General features: G+C 34.1%; 1 protein-coding gene across 2 annotated transcripts in view; it reads right to left on the bottom strand.

Annotated features, from left to right (window-relative positions):
* The window catches only part of NKAIN2 (sodium/potassium transporting ATPase interacting 2), a 967,202-nt gene that overhangs the window by 498,214 nt on the left and 446,907 nt on the right, over positions 1 to 22,081 (bottom strand). For both annotated transcript variants that reach the window (XM_055309568.1, XM_055309569.1), the window contains exon 2: positions 17,966 to 18,103. In XM_055309568.1, the coding sequence (XP_055165543.1) occupies positions 17,966 to 18,103 (138 nt within the window). The remainder of the gene's footprint in view (positions 1 to 17,965; positions 18,104 to 22,081) is intronic.

Here is a 22,081-nt window from a genome sequence, read left to right as displayed (position 1 = left end):
GGAGTGTTGGGGGTGACTGGGTGACAGGGCACTGGGGGGGCACTTGATGGGATGAGGAGCACTGGGTGTTATTCTATATGTTAGCAAATTGAACACCAATAAAAAATAAATTTATAAAAATAAAAAAATAGACTTCATAGTTCTCTTCAGTGAAGAAAGAGAAGTTTAAAAAAGAAAAATGGAAGTAAAATAAATCAAGGGAAGTTTTATTATTTTTATGGTGATAAACCAGCTGACTATCTCTTCTAGACAAGTACTTATTTTGACCCAAACTATTTCCTGGAATATAAGATTGAATTAAAAGTCCTTATTCACTATATATTACAACCATAAATGTATGAAACGGAGGCTAGCTAGACGAAAGATCTAAGTATAATAACAGAGAGGTCAGAGTTTCCTTGACTGTTGATTACTGACAAAATAGAAGCAGCAGGGGACTTGAATGCTTTCATATTCTTAGCAATTAACTGTTTACCAATAAATCAAATGCTGTACTGTGAAAAATCATCTAAATACTAAAAGTGGTTTTCATAGAAAATGTTGTAAACTTGAAACTTTACATTAGGTACCATAGATTAAATGCAAGAGTCTGTAATTGTTCTAATTCCGAAATAATTTAAAAATATGTCCGGTCCGGCAGTCTTAAAACGATTTCACTTAAAAAGAAAAAGCTGCTACCCTTGCCCTCATTACTCTACAACCTCACATGAAGACAAACTTCAGAAAATACATTCAGTGAATACTTTTTTGAAGAAACATGCATAGCCGATAATAGACAAAGAAAAATGTATTATATGTAATATGTGTCAGAGCTCTCACATCTATCCTGAGTTTTTTGAGAACAGCCTCCATTTCCTTCTTCTGTCCACATATCAGAGCTATAAATATACTGATATATCAATCTGTAACCAATTTAGTATCAATAGAATTATTTCCTTACTTTTCAATATATTTGATGGATGCCATCCTTATATTCCTACATAGTTCTACAAAGGAGCTCATAAGATATGCTATTTAAAATTACTCTTCTCCACGAAAGGACATAGTTACCCAAACCCTATGACTTTCCAATTATTAACAACAGGCTGTAGAAGCACTAAGAATGAATTGTGAAATCAAATATATTAGTGTGATACAAATGAAGAGCAGCATTAAAAGAACAGACCATTCACAGCATGGAAGCATAAGGAAGGGGTAAATGGTATATGAAGGTTATAACATAATCCATACTAAGTCTTTTATGTTTTTAATAGATTTTGCAGCCCTTCAACTTTAATATGATTGGAGAAGTTGAAACTGTTCAGATAGTTTAAAGAAGTGGCTGAAGTACAGGAAACAATTTTGTGAGCAAAAGAGGAAAGAAAAAATTACTCGCTGCATGGAAATACACTGAAGAAAATAACGTTTTAAGTAGCCCTTAGATTGTATTTTGAATACCAAACCAAAACAATACAGGGAATGGAAAAATAGTTCTTTGGCTAGTCATTTAGCAGTGTTTTCAGGTTCTAACCCCAGGAAATTGTTTCCAAATTCACCAGGAATTTGATTTTGCAGAAAAAACATAATTTCCTTAATAGGCATGACATTTGTAAGTCATACTGCATACACCTCCTGCTTGTATCCTTCCAAATATTTGTGCTTTCTGTTTTGTAAAACCCTTTTTCTGTCCATTCTTGGTAGCTAGAGTAAGCATAAGCATCCCCAATTTAAAGATTAGGAAATTCAAAGAAATTAAAGTAATTGCCATGGTGTAACCCACATGCAAGTGTGCAGGAATCGAAACAATTCTAGAAGGGAGAAGACAAAGTACTTTAGCTATAGCTGGGGCTGCTGACAGCAACTAGCAATGAGACCCAGAAAGTAAAGGGTTTCCCAGTAATGAGACAAATCCTCAGCATGTGTTGTTCTTTTCCTACCTACAGAGCCAGTCAGAGTTTTTAAATCTATAACTTCAGCAATTCAGCAAATGTTGCACAGTGTAGTAGGGATTAGCTGAATTTGTCTACAGTGGAGGAGAATGAGACAACAGTTAGAGACCTATGAAGATCTGTTCAGTGCGAAATGGGAGCAGTAATAGAGCAGTACAAATAGAGTTCATGAACCTGTCTCTTAATAATCTTTTGCTAGACTTCAAGGAATTGGAAATTTAAATGCTAGGAATTCCTTACTGGTACCCTTTGAGCTCTGAAATCAGAAGTAATCACTCCGGCATGTGAGCAGAAGCACAGGAGGCAGAAATGCAGCAAAGAAGGAGGCAGCAATTGGTTGGATACCATTTGTGGTTCGAGGTTGCAGGGACAGGTTAGGTTGTAGGAATTGGTGAGTGACACCAGAAACCCCATTAGTGATTTAAGTATGTCATGTGTGCTTCGTGTGTGTGCTCTCTGTCATTAGCTGTATAGGATTCACTGTCTTGTGCCCTTTCATTCCTAAGAGAGGCCATATAACCAAGAAGAAAAGCCAAGATCTTTGAAGACAGACCTATGACCAATCCAAAGTGTCTACATACTAGCAGTAGGATATACTGGGAAGGTTGCTTAATTTCACTAAGCATCAGTTTTCTGTAAAACTGAAAACTTTATCATTCTACCTTGAGTGACCATGGGAAAGACTGAGACGATAGTTTATATACATTATAGTGAATATGGTTACATGCAAGGAATCATGGTAATTGTTATTAACATAATTATTTCAGGTTTAATCACCATCTAGGAACACCTGCATGCAATTTATGAGCAAGAGAGAGAGAGAGAAAATTATCTTAGGGATGATTTGATTGATCTAGTATAAAGTGGTAAAAACAAGACAACAGGCCCCAAATGAAGTCACTTATGATAAGTGTCACATCACCAAACCGAAACTTGACTCAATTACAGTTTTAACTCTCCCAGAAATGGAATCTTAAACCAGTCACTCAGGAATTGCCTGGATCAGCACAAGTTAGGTTATCTGCCTAACAGACCCCTGCCATCATCCGCTAAAGGAAAGTAACCCACTTTTTTGGCCTAGTATAACTTTCTTGTTCCTGCTCCCTTCTGCCTATAAAGGTCTTTCATTTTGTACAGTTCCCTGGTGCTCCTTTCTATCTGCTATATGGAATGTTGATCCACTTGAATTGACTTTTGCTCAAATAAACTCTTAAAAATTTATATACATCTCAATCCATTTACCTTTTAACAAAAATATACCATGAAGGATTTACCTACAGAGAGTTTATATCTTTTCACAAGTATGCAAAAGGCACATCTAATATTAAAGCAGATGGCACACCTAGAAGTCTCAAAAGGGATTAGATCTTAGTGAAATATTTTTATCCTAAATATTAATTTTCCTGAGTGTATTAATTACTCCTAATAATTGTGGGGGAAAGTCTAAATTAATTTACATATATGTTTTGAAAGATTTTATTTATTTAAGAGAGTGAGAAAGAGCACAGGAGCAGAGGTAGAGGGAGAAGGAGAAGCAGACGTCCATGCTGAGGCTGGAGCCCTAGGGGGGCTCGACCCCTGGGATCATGATCATAGATGAGGCTGCAGAGGCTTAACCAACTGAGCCACCCAAGCGACCCTAAGTTAATTTGTATTTATTTCACTGCTCTATAATTTATTCCCAGATCACGGTGGAGAAATGTGGAAAAAGTAGCATTTTGGTGAGTTGAGGTCTTTTAGATACAGAATCTATTATTTTGGTAGCGCATGCCATTATTTTGTACACCTTTCTTACTTTTATGTAGCTTGATTTTAATGCAATTTTTATATAATTTTTGCATCACATATTTCATGAAACTTTTGCATCTTCTTGATAATATCTGAACTTCTAAATATCCCTACTAACCAACTGTGGTATATGTAATTTCTCCTTGGACATATATTTATACACACATAGCTGAATAAAATTGTAAAATGAAAATATTAATATAAAATGTTTTCAAGAACCACTAAAAAATTAAAACATCAAATAAGTTTTAAAAGAAAAGAAAACCAAAGAATTTTGGGGTCTAGCAATTCCATTTTATCAGTGTTTCCTGCTTATAAATTTCAATTTAGACTTATATTCTGTATATATCTTCTTATGACTAAAAGCAATCTAAAAAAAAAGTAAGTTCATTATACTCTGATTTACAAAGAGTGAAAGCTGAGTGGAGGCTTAATCATGAACAAATGTAAATCTAAGGTATCCAGTGTTTAAAAAAGTACCAAAATTTGAGGGAAATGCTACAATTACCTCGGTAATACTGAAAAGCCAAAATTTTTTTGAATTTTAAAATTTGCAAAAAAAAAAAGATTCTGGAGATGCCTGGGTAGCTCAGTGGTTGAGTATCTGCCTTTGGCTCAGGGTGTGATCCCGGGGTCCTGGGATCGAGCCCTGCATTGGGCTCCCTGCTCACCGGGGAGCCTGCTTCTCTCTCTGCCTATGTCTCTGCCTCTCTCTCTGTGTCTCTCATGAATAAATAGATAAAATCTTAAAAAAAATAATTCTGCCTTTCTTTGCATATTAACAATGGTGTTATACATGAAAATAAAGTGGGGTTGTACAATAATGGGCAGTCTATTTCTCATAATGAAGGGGGTGGCCATGGTACAGGAGAAGAGGCACCACCAGATAAATGGCAAATGTTCTCTGTGGTCTCACTTATTCTCACTATTTTATCAAGAACAGTGAAAGCACATTTAAACTAGAAAATTAAAAAATAAAAATAAAAAAAATTAAAAAAATAAAAAAAACTAGAAAATTGCCGTTTGTAGAAAAAAAGATAATGTTGTTTTATAACAGTTCATTCATTACATATATCGTTAGTTGAGAAAAGCCTCAATTATATTATACCTTGAGAATAGGTGTTAGCATCAGATATCTAAAAGCAAGTGTTCTATCTGGTTTATCGAAATTCATTCACTTTCAGTCTTAAGGCATCAATAACAGCAGGGGCATTAAAAGACATTACAAAGGATTTTAACTTCACCTTGATAAAATTGCATTAGGTTTGTTAAAACACATACATTTTTAGCCTCTTTCTTAAAACCAGAGAGTTTCATTCCCACAGTAGGCCGCATAAGCAATGCTCATTTCATCAATGCAGGCGAGCAAGAAAAGAAAATCCGGCCGATTTGATTGTTCTAGACTGACCTAAAGTTACGGGGCTAAGATGATTTTAATATTACTAAGTTTGCAGCTGACAGCATCATTTGCTAAAAGAACCTCGCACAATGTCCACACGCTCCCTGATGCCTTTGATTAAATGTCTTGCATTAAAATAATAATAATGAAAAAATAATAATAATAATGAAATAATAATAGAAAAGAAACATGAAAAAGAGAATGAGAAAGGAGAAACAAAGGCTTTAGAAGAAGATGGAATGACAACTATGTCAAAATATAATTTTGCCTCATTATAAATTTTTAAACAAAAACTACTCTGAAAGTGTAACTTTGAATGTAAATATAAGCATTTAAGCCTTTAATCAAACACTGACCTTTCAAAACAATGACAAAAGAATTAAAATAAGATGTCTCCTTGGTTCCAATTTTATTGTTGCTATGAAGTGAAATTATTTAAAAACTAGCAGCTTCACTTCCAAGGGGCATCTTCTTGCATACACATGCTAATAAGTTTCATCCTATGACTCCCTTCCCCTCCATACAAATAAATTCTAGATGGAATGATTTTAACACATGTAGTAAAACATTCCCTTTACAAATTCCTTAAATATGAGTGTACCTTTAAAAGGAAAAAAAAAAAGGGTGGGAGAGAGAGAAAAAAAATTGATTCCATTGTGTTCTAGAAAATGACAGGTCTAGGCAGACAGAGGTTTAACTGTGGACTTTAGATAACATGTTCTGGTGTATGGAGTTCCCCGATGAGGCAAAGTTTCCAAAAACCACTGACAAGATGTCTACACATAAAACACAGAGATGACCAGAAAAATGACAACTATTCCATTAAAGAGACAGCTGGGCAATCAAAAAGTATCCTGCAAGGAAAACTGTTCACAAGGCACCTGAAGGGTCAACTTCAGAGTATTTTGTGATCTTCTTGCAACGAAAGATTTATTTTGAAATACATAGCATAAAGAATATTACACAGAAGCAATTGTATAGGAATCACGGCCCCTGAAGACCACTTCTTTATTTAGTGTCAGTCTGGCTGGAATGGGAAATGAAAGCTGTTAGTGTATTTGAGAATTAAGTAACTTGAAGTGGAAATTCTCTGTTCAGTCCCAATCATTTTTTTCCCTTTTAAAGTGATGGTTTATAATTGTTATTTAACATATAAACTATGCTAAGAAAATCTAAACTGAAGAAAGTCATAAATCTACATCATCAATTTGCCACATTCACTAACATAAAGATCAGCAAATATACTGTGTAGGTAGTGCTCTGGCTGCCAAGACCCTGCTTCTTCCTACTGCTGTGGAATGAAGGAGGAGGGCAAAAGCAGGTCTTTGGTATTATCTGTTTTCACTTTCCTCTAGATTCAGGGAAAATACTACATTAAATATGAAAAAAAAAAAAGGAAAAAAAGGAAAAAAGGGAATGAGAAAAGAGACCAACCAAGGATACAGAAGATATTTCAAAAAGAAAGGAATCAAGCATTCCTGAAACTCTACAACAATACCATAAAATGAAAGCTCCAGAAAATAGATGCTCTGTCAAAATTTAGATTACTAAAATCATGCAAGAAGTGGAAGACTTGAAAAGACCAATTACTGTAGAATAGATTGGAAAGATGATTAAATTGCTACCATTCATGAAAGTACTAGGACTAGATTATTTCATACTAGATGAGTTTTAGAAAATATTAGTATCTCTGATCCTATTTGAACTGTTCCAGATAACAGTAGGAAATCCCAATTTATTCTATGAAGTTTGCATAATTTGCAAAATATTATAGGTGAAAAGCTATGAATCAACCTATTTTTTTAATAAAGTTGCAAAAAGTGTAAATAAAAATATCGGAAGTAGAATACAGCAACTGGAGCAAAGGCTAATATATTAAACAAGCTATAGTCTAGCACAGGAAGGTTGGGTTAATATAAGAACATTTATTAACCTATCTGAATGCATCCAAATTTTTTTTAAAAAAGAAATGATACTATCATACTACTGTAGGCTGAAAAATATTTAGAAATATATATTGCCATTGCTGATAACTGAAGTAAACTACTTAAATGTAATAAAGGCTACTTAATAAATAGCAATTTAACAATAAATAACAAAATACTAAACTCTTTACTTTTAAATTCAGGAATGTGACTGAGATTCTTCCTATTGTCGTTAATATTTAACATTTTTTTTCGAGCATATTGTGAATACACAAGAATATAAAATAAATACTATTAATATTAGATGTAAACAACAAAAGTTTCCCTTTATTTATTTTTTTAAAGTTTCCCTTTAAAGATATTACCTGAAATAACCCAAGAGATGCTACAAAATCTTTACTATATTAGTAAGAGAATTCAGACATGTAAAATGTGCCAAAATACATATTTTCTCCCTTTCAATAAAAGACATTTAGGGAAAATATTCTACTCACAATTGTTATGAAACCTACAAAACACATATGAATAAATTTAACAATGGCACAAAATCTATATGAAAATATCTATAAAATCTTACTGAAGATCAAAATAAAACAAGAGAGATTAGAATAGAATGACATATTAAATTCTTGGGTGAGGAGTCTAAACTTCATAAATTATCCCTCTGTGAAATTAATTTTTTTTAAAAAAAGCAATTCTAATTATAATCCTAATAGGTTTTGTTTTGTTTTGAATTGGATATAATGATTTTTAAATTAACATTAAGGAATAAAAACTGGAGAATAGCCAAGGGAGGTATGAACAAGTAAAATATTGAGCAGACTTGTTTTACCATCTGTCACATACTATAAAGCCATTATAATCACGAATTAGGTAGTGAAACAGGATACACATAAATTAGAGGAAGAGAATAGAGAAAAAAATTGAGAAAAAAAATCCAGTATATTTGATAATTTAATATAAACAAATAAGATATTTCTATTATTTGGGAAAATAAATGGTAGAACAAATGGTTTCCCATATGGAAGAAACTAGTGCTGGAGCCCTACTTAATATTAAATACTTAAATACATTCCAGAGTAATTAAAAGCTTACTATAAATATTAAATAATACATACCTTAGATAATGAACATTATAAATATATAAAATTATAATCCTATACTATAGGATATTATATATATTACTTAGGGTGGATATATTTCCATTACCAAGACAGGAAACTTGAAAATATAAATATTTTATTAGATAAAAGATAAAATAATAGTTATTTTGGTTAAAGTGACCAAAACAAAAATACATAAGAGAGATACGGAGAAATTTTCAACACATATTGAAGGCTGACAAGTTAATTTTTGTAATACCAAAACAAGTTAATATCTATAAATAGAAACTAGCTAGAAGACAAACATATCAAGAAATGAACAAAGATTTGGATATTTTATAGTAATTATAAATTGATATTCAAAGAACAATCTGGGAATATAAAATTAAATAGAATCATTAGGCTTCCACATCTTTGTACAACCTTTTTTGTCTTTCTATCAGATCTAACTGATAGAAAGAAAATCATCTCAAAGTAAAATATGTTTAATGCACTTTAATGGTTATTGTTATACTTTTGAGTCAAAAAAAAAGCAAACTGTAACACGTATAGTTCTGCAACTGTTACTTCAGCCAACTGCTGGAAGAGGAAGGCCAGACCTACATTTATTGATAAACAAGCAGAGTGGAACAGTTGGCTGTCTACAATGTATGCAGTGGGCTGAACAGACAAAAAGGAAGCTGAAGTGTTAGGCAAAATTCTGTATATTCTAGAGACTTGAGGAAGGAACATGTGAACAAAAGTGAGTATTAAAAGTGGGCCAGAAATCAGAGATAATCCTCTATGACTTTTAGAACCAGCCCTCCATTTATCTTTACTGAGAAAAAAAAAAAGATTTTTAAATAATTAACTAAACAAACAAATAGCTATAATATATAATTCTTAAATGATCTGAGCCTAAGGCAAATGTTAAAATGCATAGAGAATCATCAAAATGATACATACGAAGTGCAGAGTTGAAGGCATTCATGTCATTTAAAATCAGAAGAGACCTACAAAATTTTAAATTATGTCCACACCTCATTTTGAAATGTTAAGACAAAAAGGGTAAAATGAGTATTTCAAGAACTTCTTTTAAAATTGTCAGTGAAAGAATGAAACATGGATTGATATCAGACTTCCCATCAGTAATACTGCTCCCCAGAATGCAATTGAGCAATGACTTCAGTGTTCTAAAAAAAAAAAAAAAAAGATTCTTAATCCTGAATTCTGCATCTAACAAAAGTATTACTCATGTGTAAAGGGAGAATAAATTCAGAAAGTTTACCTTGCAAACATGCCTTTTCAAGAAGTTGTGTGAAGAGTACCAGAAAGAAAATACATAACATTTAAGAAAGAATGAATCTAACTCAGGGAATGATTCAGGGAAGAAGATGTCTAAGAGGCCCAGAGAGCAACCAATTTAGATAAAAGCAAAAGAAGAGAGTACTATGAGAGAAATCTTGAGGGAAGAAGAGCATACCATTAAAATAAAAAGCTACAGATAATCTCATGTTCAAATATGAAGAAAATGGTCAAACAGGAATGCAATGTGTTCCCAAAATAGCCAGTGGCATGAGTACCAAGATAGAATGAATAAGAATTGGATATATATTTAGGATACAGCTTTAAAAAAAAAAATCCCATTTCTCTTTTATAAGAATAAAAAAAAGAAAGGCAACCAGAAACTGGCAGGGGGTGTGGGTGGTAAAAACAAAGTATGATCCAAAAGTAAATTAGGTGAAAATGATTTCACGTTTACAAACTGTCTGAAGCATATTCTCTATGTATACAGATGATATAGATATAGATCTGTCTATCTATCCAAGAAGAACTATAAAGAGATTAGGATCAGCTGGAGAGTGGTAAGAGAAAGACTTTTATTTTATTGTAAAGCCAATTTTATTGTATTTGGTTCTGTAAAATATCGATATGAAGAAACTTGATTTTTTTTAAATTTTCAATTTTAATTTTATTTTTTTTAAGATTTTATTTATTTACTCGTGAGAGACACAGAGAGAGAAAGAGGCAGAGACATCGAGGTGGGACTCGATTCTGGGTCCCTAGGATCATGCCCCGGGCCAAAGGCAGTGCTAAACCACTAAGCCACTGGGGTTGCCCTAACTTGATTTTTTAATAGAAAGTAATACATACACATATATATCACATTTCTTCTTCAAAATATTTTCTCAGTGATGCCTGGGGGGCTCAGTGGTTGAGCATCTGACTTTGACTCAGGTCGTGATCCTAGAGTTCTGGGATCGAGTCCCACATCAGGCTTTCTGCATGGAGCCTGCTTCTCCATCTGCCTGTGTCTCTGCCTCTCTCTGTGTGTGTCTCATGAATAAATAAATACAATCTTTAAAAAAATATTTTCTCAAAAATTATTAGATGATTTACAATCATTATTTTAGACTGTCCAAATGTAAATACTTATATTTACCACATTCTACTTATATTTACCACATTCTATAAATCTTTAGTCACAGCCTAACACCAGAATGAGTGCACAAAGTATCTTCTTGTAAAACAAATGGCCCACACTTCCCCAAGGGAACACATCTTTTTGAGAATAAATTGCATTTACCATGTTGCATGATTACATTTATTTTAGGACTACAGGCTAAATCCATAAAACTTGTAATGATGCCCCCCCCGGCCCCCAGGCTTATGGGAAAAGACTTATTCTCACAACTATGCTAGGTCATTAGAAGCATTGTTAATTTACTACTATCTCAAGTCTCTTCATCTTTAATCTACATTGATTTTTCTGTCCTAAACACAGAAAGTGTGCATTTTTAATGCATTAGCTGCAGTATGTTTTCTTTTTGGATATTTTTTTCTCCAAGAAAACTTGATGAAAGAGGCAAAACAACTGCCTGAACATAGATTAATAACTTCCTAGAAATGACTGCAAAGAGTGTACAAATTTTTAGGGAGTTAACATTATTAGAGAACTTGAAAAAGTAAAAACATAAAGAAGCACATGACTTAGAAATAAGACATACAAAGGGCTTCTCATTTATTACTGTTGGTTAGTCTCTATCAGGATCGGAGCTCCATGAGCCATTAAAGTTCAACTCCTGGTCCGTCATCAATAAAAAGTAATTCGAGAAATTTAGAGAAGTTGTTTTTTCCGCCTTACAAATTAAGCATGTGACTATCTGCTTTCACAGATCTTCTACAGTGTGTACACATTTCCCAAATTGTCATATCTGAATGTTTTACGAAATGGGCCTCACATCTGTCTTCTGTTTGTTTGTTTATTTAATTTTGAGAGACCATGCAAGAGCAAGAGCACCCACACGGGAAAGAGGGGAGGGGCACAGGAAGAGAAGGAATCCTACACATGCTCCACGTCCAGCATGGACTGGAGCCCTATGCAGGCATGGATCTCCTTACCCTGAGCTCAGGACCAGAGCCTAAATCAAGAGTCTGATGCTTAACTGACTGAGCCACCTAGGCACTCCATGTCTTTTGGTGCTTCAGTCACTATGAGTGACTGTGAGTCTCAGGTCTTGCCCTGGATGACATGGGGTTTTTTATTTATCATGTTAGCTCAAGGAGAAGAAAAATCAGGGAAGTCACACAGGTGAGCCTTGTCTGAAACTGCTTCACTGGTGTCTTAATGCTGTGCCCTCACCTTCAATGGGAAGAAGGATGTGTATCAATTCACAAATCAATACACATGCAGCAGCACATGTAATATATTTTTTAAAAAATTATAGTAAGGGAACAGAGTGGCCAAAAGGAGCTGTAGTTCTCAAAAAAAAAAAAAAAGGTCAGAAATTACCATTTAAAACTTTAATATATGAACTAAAAGAGTATTCAATTATTTTATTATTTTAAAAGAATGAGTAGGGATATAACAGCATAGTCTAATAGTTTATCATTCTTAAAATACCAGGAATAAAGATGAATGAATATTGGCTTCTTTTTCTAGCCATCGCAGCCCTATTTTGTCAAATTAGCGTTAACCACATTATTTTAATCTCTTGCTTTTTCGGTGACAAAACAGGAAACCATCCCAATCATTTCTATTCACTTAATTTTAGGATTAGCTACTGCAGTCTAGATTGATGTCATGGCAAACCTCTGCACTAGATAATGATAGTATACATTAATACAGATTTCACCAAAATAATATGGGTAATGCATAATATGGGTATTTTTTCAGTCACATAGACACAAATTCATCAATTCTTTGAAGCTCTTTACCAATAACAAATATAAGAAGAGATACTTTGTCCTTAATTAATATATAATTATATTCGATATAAATTAGACTATATATACAGATGTATATTTATGTGAATTATAATTATCAAAATACTGATTGCTGTAAGAAGAGAAAAAACACTAAGTTACTCTTTCTGGAAATTAAGGATACCCTGTGATGCTATTCTTTTGCAAGAATAAAATATCCATCACTAAGGGTTTTCTGTTCTTAATTCCTGAGGCATGAGATCATTTCCTCATTAAATAAAGAGCTAAAGACATAATCCTTGATAGAGGACAGCAGATCACAATTTAAAATCTAAATGCTCTCCAAATTGCGAATGCCATGATGGATTTTAAATTTGCCAATAACTTAACAAAGTTTGTTTTCATTTGTTAGATAGATTGTGGCCTTCTGTACTGTATCCCTAAGAGGCAATTCAGTACAGGGGTTAAGGCATGGCTTTGGCAGTTAGAAGGACCTGGATCTATACATCCTAACTCTGCTATTTCCTAGGCACATGGGTTTGGACAAAAATTGTATGAAGTTGATGTAAGGTTCATAGGAATTGTAGAAGAAGATGGAGCATCTGTAGAGGGCAATGGAAGTAGTAAAAAAAAATGATTCTTATAAATATTACTGTGATCTTGGTATGCTGTCCTCTGTTTTTATGAAATCAGAGTAGTGGATTTTTAGCTATTTTAAATTTATTTCTAGTTTTAGGACTAGGTATCCTTGACCAAGCCAGGGGATCCAAACTAAATAAGGTATTTTCTGTCAAAATAACTTAAATAGGAGGAAATAGTGGAAGGGGTAAGTGAGGGAGGAAAGGAGAAAAGGATGTAAGGAAGATAGGAAAGAAGGTAGGAAGGAAGGAAAAAGAGAGAAATCTTTTTGACCATTACGGCAACGCATCCTCTGATAATGTCATCAAGAAAATTGCTGTGCTTCTAGCAGTTAGGAACTTACACACTCCTCAAATTACTTTAGATAACTTAGAGCAGTGCAATTTATTAACATTTTTTTTGGTCATTAATAAACTGAATACCCCAAATCACAGCCTGCCTGCCAGTATCTTTAGTCCTAATGAAGATGTAATGGACAATTCCATTTATGACATGAAGAAATGCTTTCATGGGAGCCCTTTGTATATATTCATTTATAAACTATTCTGCCAGAGTTAACTGGGCTTTTTTGGGGAGAGATAATGTTGTCAAGAATTATACAATACAGGCTTTCTATGGATCCTGGCTTCAGATTTCCTTTGCCTAGAATTGAAATCATCTATTTCATTTTCCTTCAACATGCTGAATTCCTTGACATGCCAGAGACCCTCAAAGGGTACTACTGAGTTCTTGTTCTGGTTACCTGTTTTAAATTTTTAAATATTATGGGACACCTGGGTGGCTCAGTGGTTGGGCACCTGCCTTTTGCCCAGGTCGTGATTCCAGGATTCGGGATTGAATCGCACATCGGGCTCCCTATGAGGAGCCTGCTTCTCCCTCTGCCTATGTCTCTCTCTCTCACGAATAAATAAATCTTTAAAAAATTTTTAATAAAATTAAAAAATAAATTTTAAATATTTCTTCTTCACTCTTATGAGACAGAAGAGTAGTAAACAAAACTCAATGAAGATTTATCATCACATTTTTCAAAATGATATTTAAATTTTATATATTTTTTTTAAAAGACTGACTGATTGGTTGAATTAAGAGACAGAGGGAGAGACACTGTGTGCAGGAGGGGCAGAGGGAGAAGGAGAAAGAGAATCTCTAGCCGACTCCCTGCTGAGCACAGAGCCAGACATGGGACTGGATCCCACAGACCCTGAGAGCATGAACTGAGCCCAAATCAAGAGTCAGACACTTAACTGACTGAGCCCCTAAATTTTATAATTGTAAAGCAATAGATGATACCATAAAGGTATGGGGAGTTTAACAAGAGAAAGGTAATAAACATCAAAATAAAAAAATGATGACATTTATAGTATATCTTTACTATATGATTCATATATAAAGACTATTATGATAAACACTAAGACTCCAAAGAAAAGAATGAACACAGATAAACACAAATCAAAAGAGAATCCCCCCAAAAAAGGATATAAAAAAGGAAAATATTTAATGAACATATGAAAAAGTCCAACTTTGTCAAGATAAGAAATGCAATTCAAAACACAAATGACATTTTTTCTCCTATCAGATTGACAGATGTGAGAACAGATAATATTCAGGGTTAGCAAGAGTGAAGTAAAATAGACTCTGCTGTACATTTGTGGGAGGATAATTCAGTAAAATAATTTTGGATAGGTAATTGCCAATCATATCCTAAGAACCTTACAATTGTTCATGTTATTTAATTATACTGAAATATTTCTCCTAAGGGATGAAATCACAAATAAAGATGAAAGTATTTTTAAGGGGATGGTTATTTGGAATTATTTATCATAAAAAACATGGAAACCACACAATATATAACACCCCATGATATGTTATATATTATTATATAGTATGATAAATCATGATAGTGTAAAGGGTTAAATGAATATCCATATGAATTTAAAATTGTTTATATAATGTTAAAGAGATAAAGACCTTTTTGAGGTGCTGCAGATTCTGACATGTTACATTCACACATACACAAAGGAAATATGCAGAAATATTAATAACAAGTTTCAATTGTGAATTTATGAGTTTATCTCTATTTTTAAACTGTTTTAAATTGTCTTTTAAATTGTTTTATAATGCAAAAATAGAAAATGGCAAATAAAGAAATAATAAAGGCCTGCATATCTAGGGGAGAGAAAAATAAATTTCACTGTTCATATCTGAGTCTCCTGTGCACATAAAGCCTTTGGAAATTACTTAAGTGCAGCGATTCATTATTGTTAGTTACAACTTGCCCCCAGCTATGCATTCTTCTGCTAATCACAGATTCTTCAATGATCAGAATTTCTGGTATACATGATTCCATTCAAATTTCTTTTAATGGTAATCCCTTTTGTCATCTTTAGGCAAATTAAAAAAACTTAATTCCATTTTTATGGCAAATTCTCTACTTTCCTGAATCAACTTCTGATCTTTAACATGGCATCGTGGACATTCCATTCCATTAATTTGATTATTCAGAAGTCTGTTATACAGAAAATCACAGAAATAAATAACTAAGCTAGAAATTGGTATCAAAACTGAATGATACTATAACATAAACTTAAAACACAGCATTAATCTTGAGGAAAGGTAATGGGCAGGGGCCAGAAGGGCAGTGAGGAGACTCATTGAAGACAGGAAGAAGGACAGTAACTAAGTCATTTTTTAGGACTGGAGAAAAAAGGATTCATAATAAATTGCTATCAGAACAATCAGCTTGACCATTGGCTACAATGGTCAGCTTGTGGGTCTGCCTAAGGGGATTTCTAAGCAAAGAATGGACAGTGTTGTCACCTTTTAGCCCCACATAATATAATAATTGTAAGAGAGAAATGAGCTAAAGACAGAACAATTCCATTTTTAAGCAGAATTTAGAGAATGTTTTCCCAACTCAGGACTTGGGGTGATAGAAAATAAAGGTTTCCCATTTACAGGCCTCCAGCAGGCAAAAGGTTTTCTAGGTAAGACACTGTCTCAAGGAAAAGATCAAATTCAGAATGCTGTTTGCAAGTCGAGATCAAGTAAAAAATGTAGCTCTAAGACACACAGTTAGGACCGCAGAAAAATTTCAGAGACTCTCTTGGCTATATAAAATATCTAACAATCTTAAAGGTGTCCCAGGGCCTCTTAATTCTCAGCCCATGCTAGAGAGCACAGCCTCTCTAAAAAAGAATTGTGGGTATGCATCTTATCTAAAGGGATGGGATTGGGATTATAATTTGATACATAGAAATTCTGCAAAATCATTTTAAGAGTTGTAGCAGCCTGGAATAAAAGGGAAAGAAATGGTACAACCAATAGCTTAGAACACCTCATTCTATTTTTTAAATTGCTCCCCAGCCTATCACTAGTCTATACAAGTTAGAATCATTTCAAACAACAATCAGGAGAAAAATATCATAACTAACTTTTATTGACCACTTTTTAAGCACCAAGCATTGTGCTAAGGACATTTCAAAGAATATTCCACTTACTGCTCCAAGCAAACCTCTCAGTTTTTAAACCGCTCCAACATTTCGATCCACATCTAGATTTTTATTCTAACAACTTTATCAGAAATGGAGACTGCATATTTATAAGACTATACTCAGAGCAACATTATTTATACAAATAAAATCACAGAGGACCCTCAAAGTCTAATGAAAGAGAACAGTTAAATTAAGAATCTTTCCTATAATGTTTTATAATCAATGAACTGAAGCCTATGAGTCAATATCATTATTACTTTTATTTTAAAAGTAGGAGAACTAAAAATGGTAAGGTTGTGCTTGTCTAAAAAGTTTTTAAAAAATGGCAGACACAAGATTTAAATCCTGGTATTATGACTTCAGAAGACCGACTCCTAATTGCTGTACTATTTTCCCAATATTGATTCATATTACAATTTATATAAGAAAGTTAATGGTACTATCATGTCTTGTGTTTCAAAAACTTCACACTGCAACAAAATGCATCGTACTTTTTACATAATTTACATGGCTATATACCCTTAGAAGGACATGCACTCATTTCTGGGCATGCACCCAGAGGAGAAAGCTATGGCTTTCTCACTCATCCTTAACGAGACAGTGGATCCCCTGGTCCAGCTGTCACCACATTGTCTGTTTCAGTACCAGTGAGCTTTATCTAGGTTCCAGATGACTGAGACAACAGGTCATAAGAGAGCATCTTTTATGTGAAGGAGGCCTTTGTGAAACCTGAGAGGGCTTGCTGGTTTGTGTTGAATAAGGCTAGCTGCACTAGCTTATATATATTCCTTTACCACCAAATTGCTTTATAATTTTAAATAAATGCTTATAGACTTTTCCTTTGTCAAAAATAGAAGAGAAAAAAATGACGAAACTAAAAAAAAAAAAAAACTACATTAATGAAGAGCTATAGCTGAGATCTGAGGCACATACAAAAGTAAAAATTCTAAGTTATGGTTCCCATAGCAACTGCAACACAGTTGGATTTCACTTTTATGATAAGTAAGTTTAACTTGAGTAGAGATGCAAAATACTTCCTCTGAACCAAAAAAGAGAATTATGAAAGATATAGACTTTCAAATGTATCAAAATGAACCCCAATATATATAAATATGTTGACATCCAAATCATATGTTCATTTGTATTGATTTCAAACTATCCTTATTCAATTTATGAAATATGATTATTTAAAATGGGGGAAATTCCCATCAAAATCTGTTAAATCAAAGGACATAATCTTATAGTTTGGAAATACAGGGGCATCATTCTGTTTTTAATTACAGCAGAATACTTGCTGGAAGTGCAATCTATAAAAATACAATCTGATTACGTTCACTGTCAAGTGTTTTAAAACTTGACATTTTCAATTACTGTAGATGTAATCTGAAACTAGGAAAACAACCCCACAGTACTTTAAGAAAAGGATATACATATAAATTTTCAAGACATTTGTAATTTGCATCTGTATCTCAATTTTTTTTTTTAAAGAAGCAGGAAGGGTACTTACTCCTGTTATGTAACGAGGTCTATATTGAATAGTTCCAAATAAACCAAGAATGACGATAATAATATGTACAAAATTTGCCAGGATAGGTGCCCACTGATATCCAAGGAAGTCAAATATTTGCCTCTCCAGCACACAAACCTAGAACAGCAAAACAGGATATAGGTAAGCACAGTGGTGAGAGAGAGACAGAGAGAGAGAGAGAGAGAGAGAGAGAGAGAGAGATCACATCATGTAATTAGCAATTATAACTGTTAGTATATCTGGCATTTGTCTTAAACAGTGAGACTGACATTTTCAGGTAAATTTCAAAAAAATACTATGGAAGCTGTACATCCATAGACAGCTACAATCCTTTTAGGGATGATTTTGTGGAGGCATCAAGCCATTTTCACAGGATATCATCTGTGCAGTCACAGGATAAATTATGTTGTTATATGCACTAACACTTTAATTCTTCAACCAGCAAGTTTGCAAAGTCCACACAAAGGGTTTGCTGTTAGGATCTGCTCAAATGTCATCATGCAAACTGGAAATAAAACAAAGGGGGTTGATGTAAAGGAAAAATAACTCATCAACAAGTCAACTGACCCGGATTCTGGACTTAGATCTGCATCTAAACACCTCTAGTCTCCTAGCTAAGTTTTCTCTTCTTCGGGGTTCTGATTCCTCATTCATAAAATGCAGGACTTTGGCTAATGTCCAGGGTCCTTCTACCTCAAATAGTACTGAATCATAAATTAAACATGACTTTTTTTTTTTTTTGTCATACCCAGTTACCTATATAACCAGACAAAAGGGTGTGGAAAAATACATTAAAATAATGGGAAACAAAAATTAAAAATAAAGCATCACTGTTATAAAAGCAAGGAGTTTAGGTCATTTCAAACTATCCTACATTCCTCTGTGCTTACAACTTTACAGTTAAGACACAGGTACAAATCTAAGGAGTGAGAGAAGAAAAACAAAACCAACCAACCAACCAACCAACCAGACAAACAAAGGCTGCCACGGTCCAGAAGTGCCATTTGATATTGAGATGTAAAAAAGTAAAACTTGGATAACTAGCAAGTCTCTCATGATAGCTAACAACGCAAAAGGGGAATGGTGCATTCCACTCAGCTTTGTCCCTCCTGCCTGCCTGCAGGTGGAATGATAATCAACCGTTCAGAGTAAAACATTGTGAAAGGACCTGATGATATTCCCACACAAAGATTCAACACTTTTTTTCCCCCATGCCAGGCTTTAAAGGAGAAGGATTTTAAAACCCCTCAGATACTGACATCACTATGCTTTAATGATATTTCTTGTCAGAAGGACATACTAACTCTCAAAATAGCGTGCTTTTCAATGAAATACCCGTAGCTCACTTTGAAGATTTCTTGAATGATCGATCGATATTCCCAAGGCACTTCTTTAGTGGCACAGCACATTTTCCCATCAGGCATTTAAAAAGAAAATAAATTCATGATAACTGTTTGCACAACACGTCTGCTTCCCAAGGCACCCTGGGTACCACGTAAGGCCTGTAATGGCAATCCAGCTTACTCAGATCTTCCTTTTCACTTAGCCTTGGTGGCGATAATCAAGAGAGAGGATGTAGGTCTCTTCGACCCTGCATATTCTACATCCACAATACCCACCAGTGTTGCAAAAGTGGAATGCAAAGAACATTGCACATGACTCCAGATTCATAAACATTCAACCTCCTTCTGATGAAATGTTTCTTCAACTGCTCTCATGCAGTCAACACTTCACTTAGAGGAGACCCATTTGGGGTGTCAGGCAGTGTTCTGTATGCCTTGTTTTTGAATCCATTAATGGTACCAAAAAGCAACTGGTTGCTCTCAGGGCCCCATTGCTAATCATCTGTATAAGAAGCTCACTCCAACATGGAACTCTCTATCTTGATCCTATGAATAAACAGTAAGTAGGAATGTAAACAGCAGCAAGAGGAATCTAAACTCTATAAATTCTGAGCGTCATAACTGCGGGGACACAGCAGGGAAAAAGTATAGAGGATGAAATGCATTAGTCAAACAGTGGGAAATCTCTCAATAAATGCACCAATTATGGAAGAAAATAGCACCATTGTTAATTATAAAAAATATATAGATGATAATATACTTGCTAAGTGTGCATGGCTAAATGAAGTTACATCAACATTTATTAGTCTTTTTTTATGACAGAACTAATAGTTTCATCAAACATTACTTACAAGGCTATGCAGACTGAATAATGTGTGATTCTTCACTAATATTTCTGCTTTTACCCTGTTTTTGATTGGTCTGGCTAGCCATCATAAGTAGCGTTATCACAGGTCCTGTAATTTAGAGCTGGGACCAGAGAAGGGAAGATTTTGGGAATAATTCAGAGAGTATAATGGGAATAACACTATGTAGAAATAGTTGCACCCTTTTCTAAGAATCCGCTTCCCACAAAAAGCATATTAACTATGGAATTACTGGAAGGGTCGGGGGGGGGGGTGTTGTAGGTGGGAGGACATTAGTTAAAACACTTAGTATGTGATGGGCATTCATGCTAATCCCCCGGTATTACCTCATTGATGCTGCAAAAAAACCAGAGAGGTCAATATTATCTTACTATCTTATTTTTCAGATTAAGAAATCTAAGATGGAGTACAGCTAAGGTGATTCTCCCAATGTCACAGAAGTGGTAAGTGCTAAAAAATAAAACAAAACAAAAAAAACAACAACCCCAAAACATAGGTCCCTGAGGTGTGTCCTGACACTGCAGACTTGGGACACACCTAGTACAAAACAAAAGCGTTCACAGTTTATGTTGTAGGCCCCCCATCCTGGTCCCAGGATATGTACTACCTTTTTACCTTACTTATTTTGGAATGATGTAAAGAATCTCTTTGATCATACCTGTCAATTCATGACATTAGTCAAGGCAAAGGTCCTGTTTTCATTTTATTTTATTTTACTATTTGCCTCCTTCAATCCATGTTCTCAGTGTTATTCTTCTTTCTCCCATTAGACCCTCTGGAATACATTTGCTTTATGTCCTTTCCATACTCTGCATACAAATCTATGTACACGGCCTCAGAAGACATATACAGATCTTCCTTGACTAATAATGGGGTTATGCCTTGATAAACAGGTTGAATATATCATGTCAGAAATGCATTTACTACACTTCACCTACCAAACATCCTGACTTAGCCTGGCCTACCCGGAATGTGCTCAAAACACATTAGTGATCAACAGGGCACTGTCATCTCACGTGAAGCCAATTTTATAATAAAGTACTGCATATCTTGTGAAATTTCCTGAATATTGTATTAAAAGTGAAAAACAGAATAGTTCTATGGGTACAGAATAGCTGTAAGCGTGTACTGGTTGTTTACCCTTGTGATCGTGTCGATACCTGGGAGCTGTGTGTGGGTTCCTGCCTCTTGCCCAGTGTAACTAGAAAGGATGGTAGTGCCATGGCAGGAGTCTGGGAAAAGATCCAAATTCACAATTTGAAGTAACTTTCTACTGAATACATATTGTTTTCACACCATTGTGAACTCAAAAAATCTCAAGTCAAACCATCGTAATGTTGGGGATTGTCTGTACTGCTTCTGTTTCTATGTGCCATTTCCATATAAAACGTCTTATGGAATAAGACTCTTTCATGCTTGTCTGTTTTGCTATAAATAAATTTTGTTCTTTGTGTTTGGCTTCTAGATAGTAGTCTATTATTAATGCAAAATCTAGTGCTTTCCACAAAGAATTATGTTCCCTTATAAGACTATTATTTATGAAGTTTCTATTTGTTAACATAAATAGAAGCTAATCTTTATCACTTATTATTTCTGCGTCTATTGAGATAATCACTTTATTCCTTTCTTTTATATCATTACTGTGATTGTTTATATTGATAGTTTTTGCCATGTTCCATTATCCTTTTCTTCCCGGGAAAAATCCCTACTTGAAATTTAGTATTATTTTTACCACAGTTTCAGTTTGGGTTAAATAAAAATTTATTTGAAGTTTTGTATTGATACACTGACCCATAACTTAATTATCTTTTTCTCTCTTTCTTTAACTCTGTTACAGAGATTGCAACAGCCTTAAAACATAAGGTACAACGTTCATTTAAGTACTT

The sequence above is a fragment of the Nyctereutes procyonoides genome, unplaced genomic scaffold (genome assembly GCF_905146905.1).
Source record: "Nyctereutes procyonoides isolate TBG_1078 unplaced genomic scaffold, NYPRO_anot_genome, whole genome shotgun sequence".
Classification (NCBI taxonomy): Eukaryota; Metazoa; Chordata; class Mammalia; order Carnivora; family Canidae; genus Nyctereutes; species Nyctereutes procyonoides.
The sequence above is the reverse complement of the archived record's forward strand: the minus strand, read 5'-3'. Positions and strand labels throughout refer to the sequence as shown.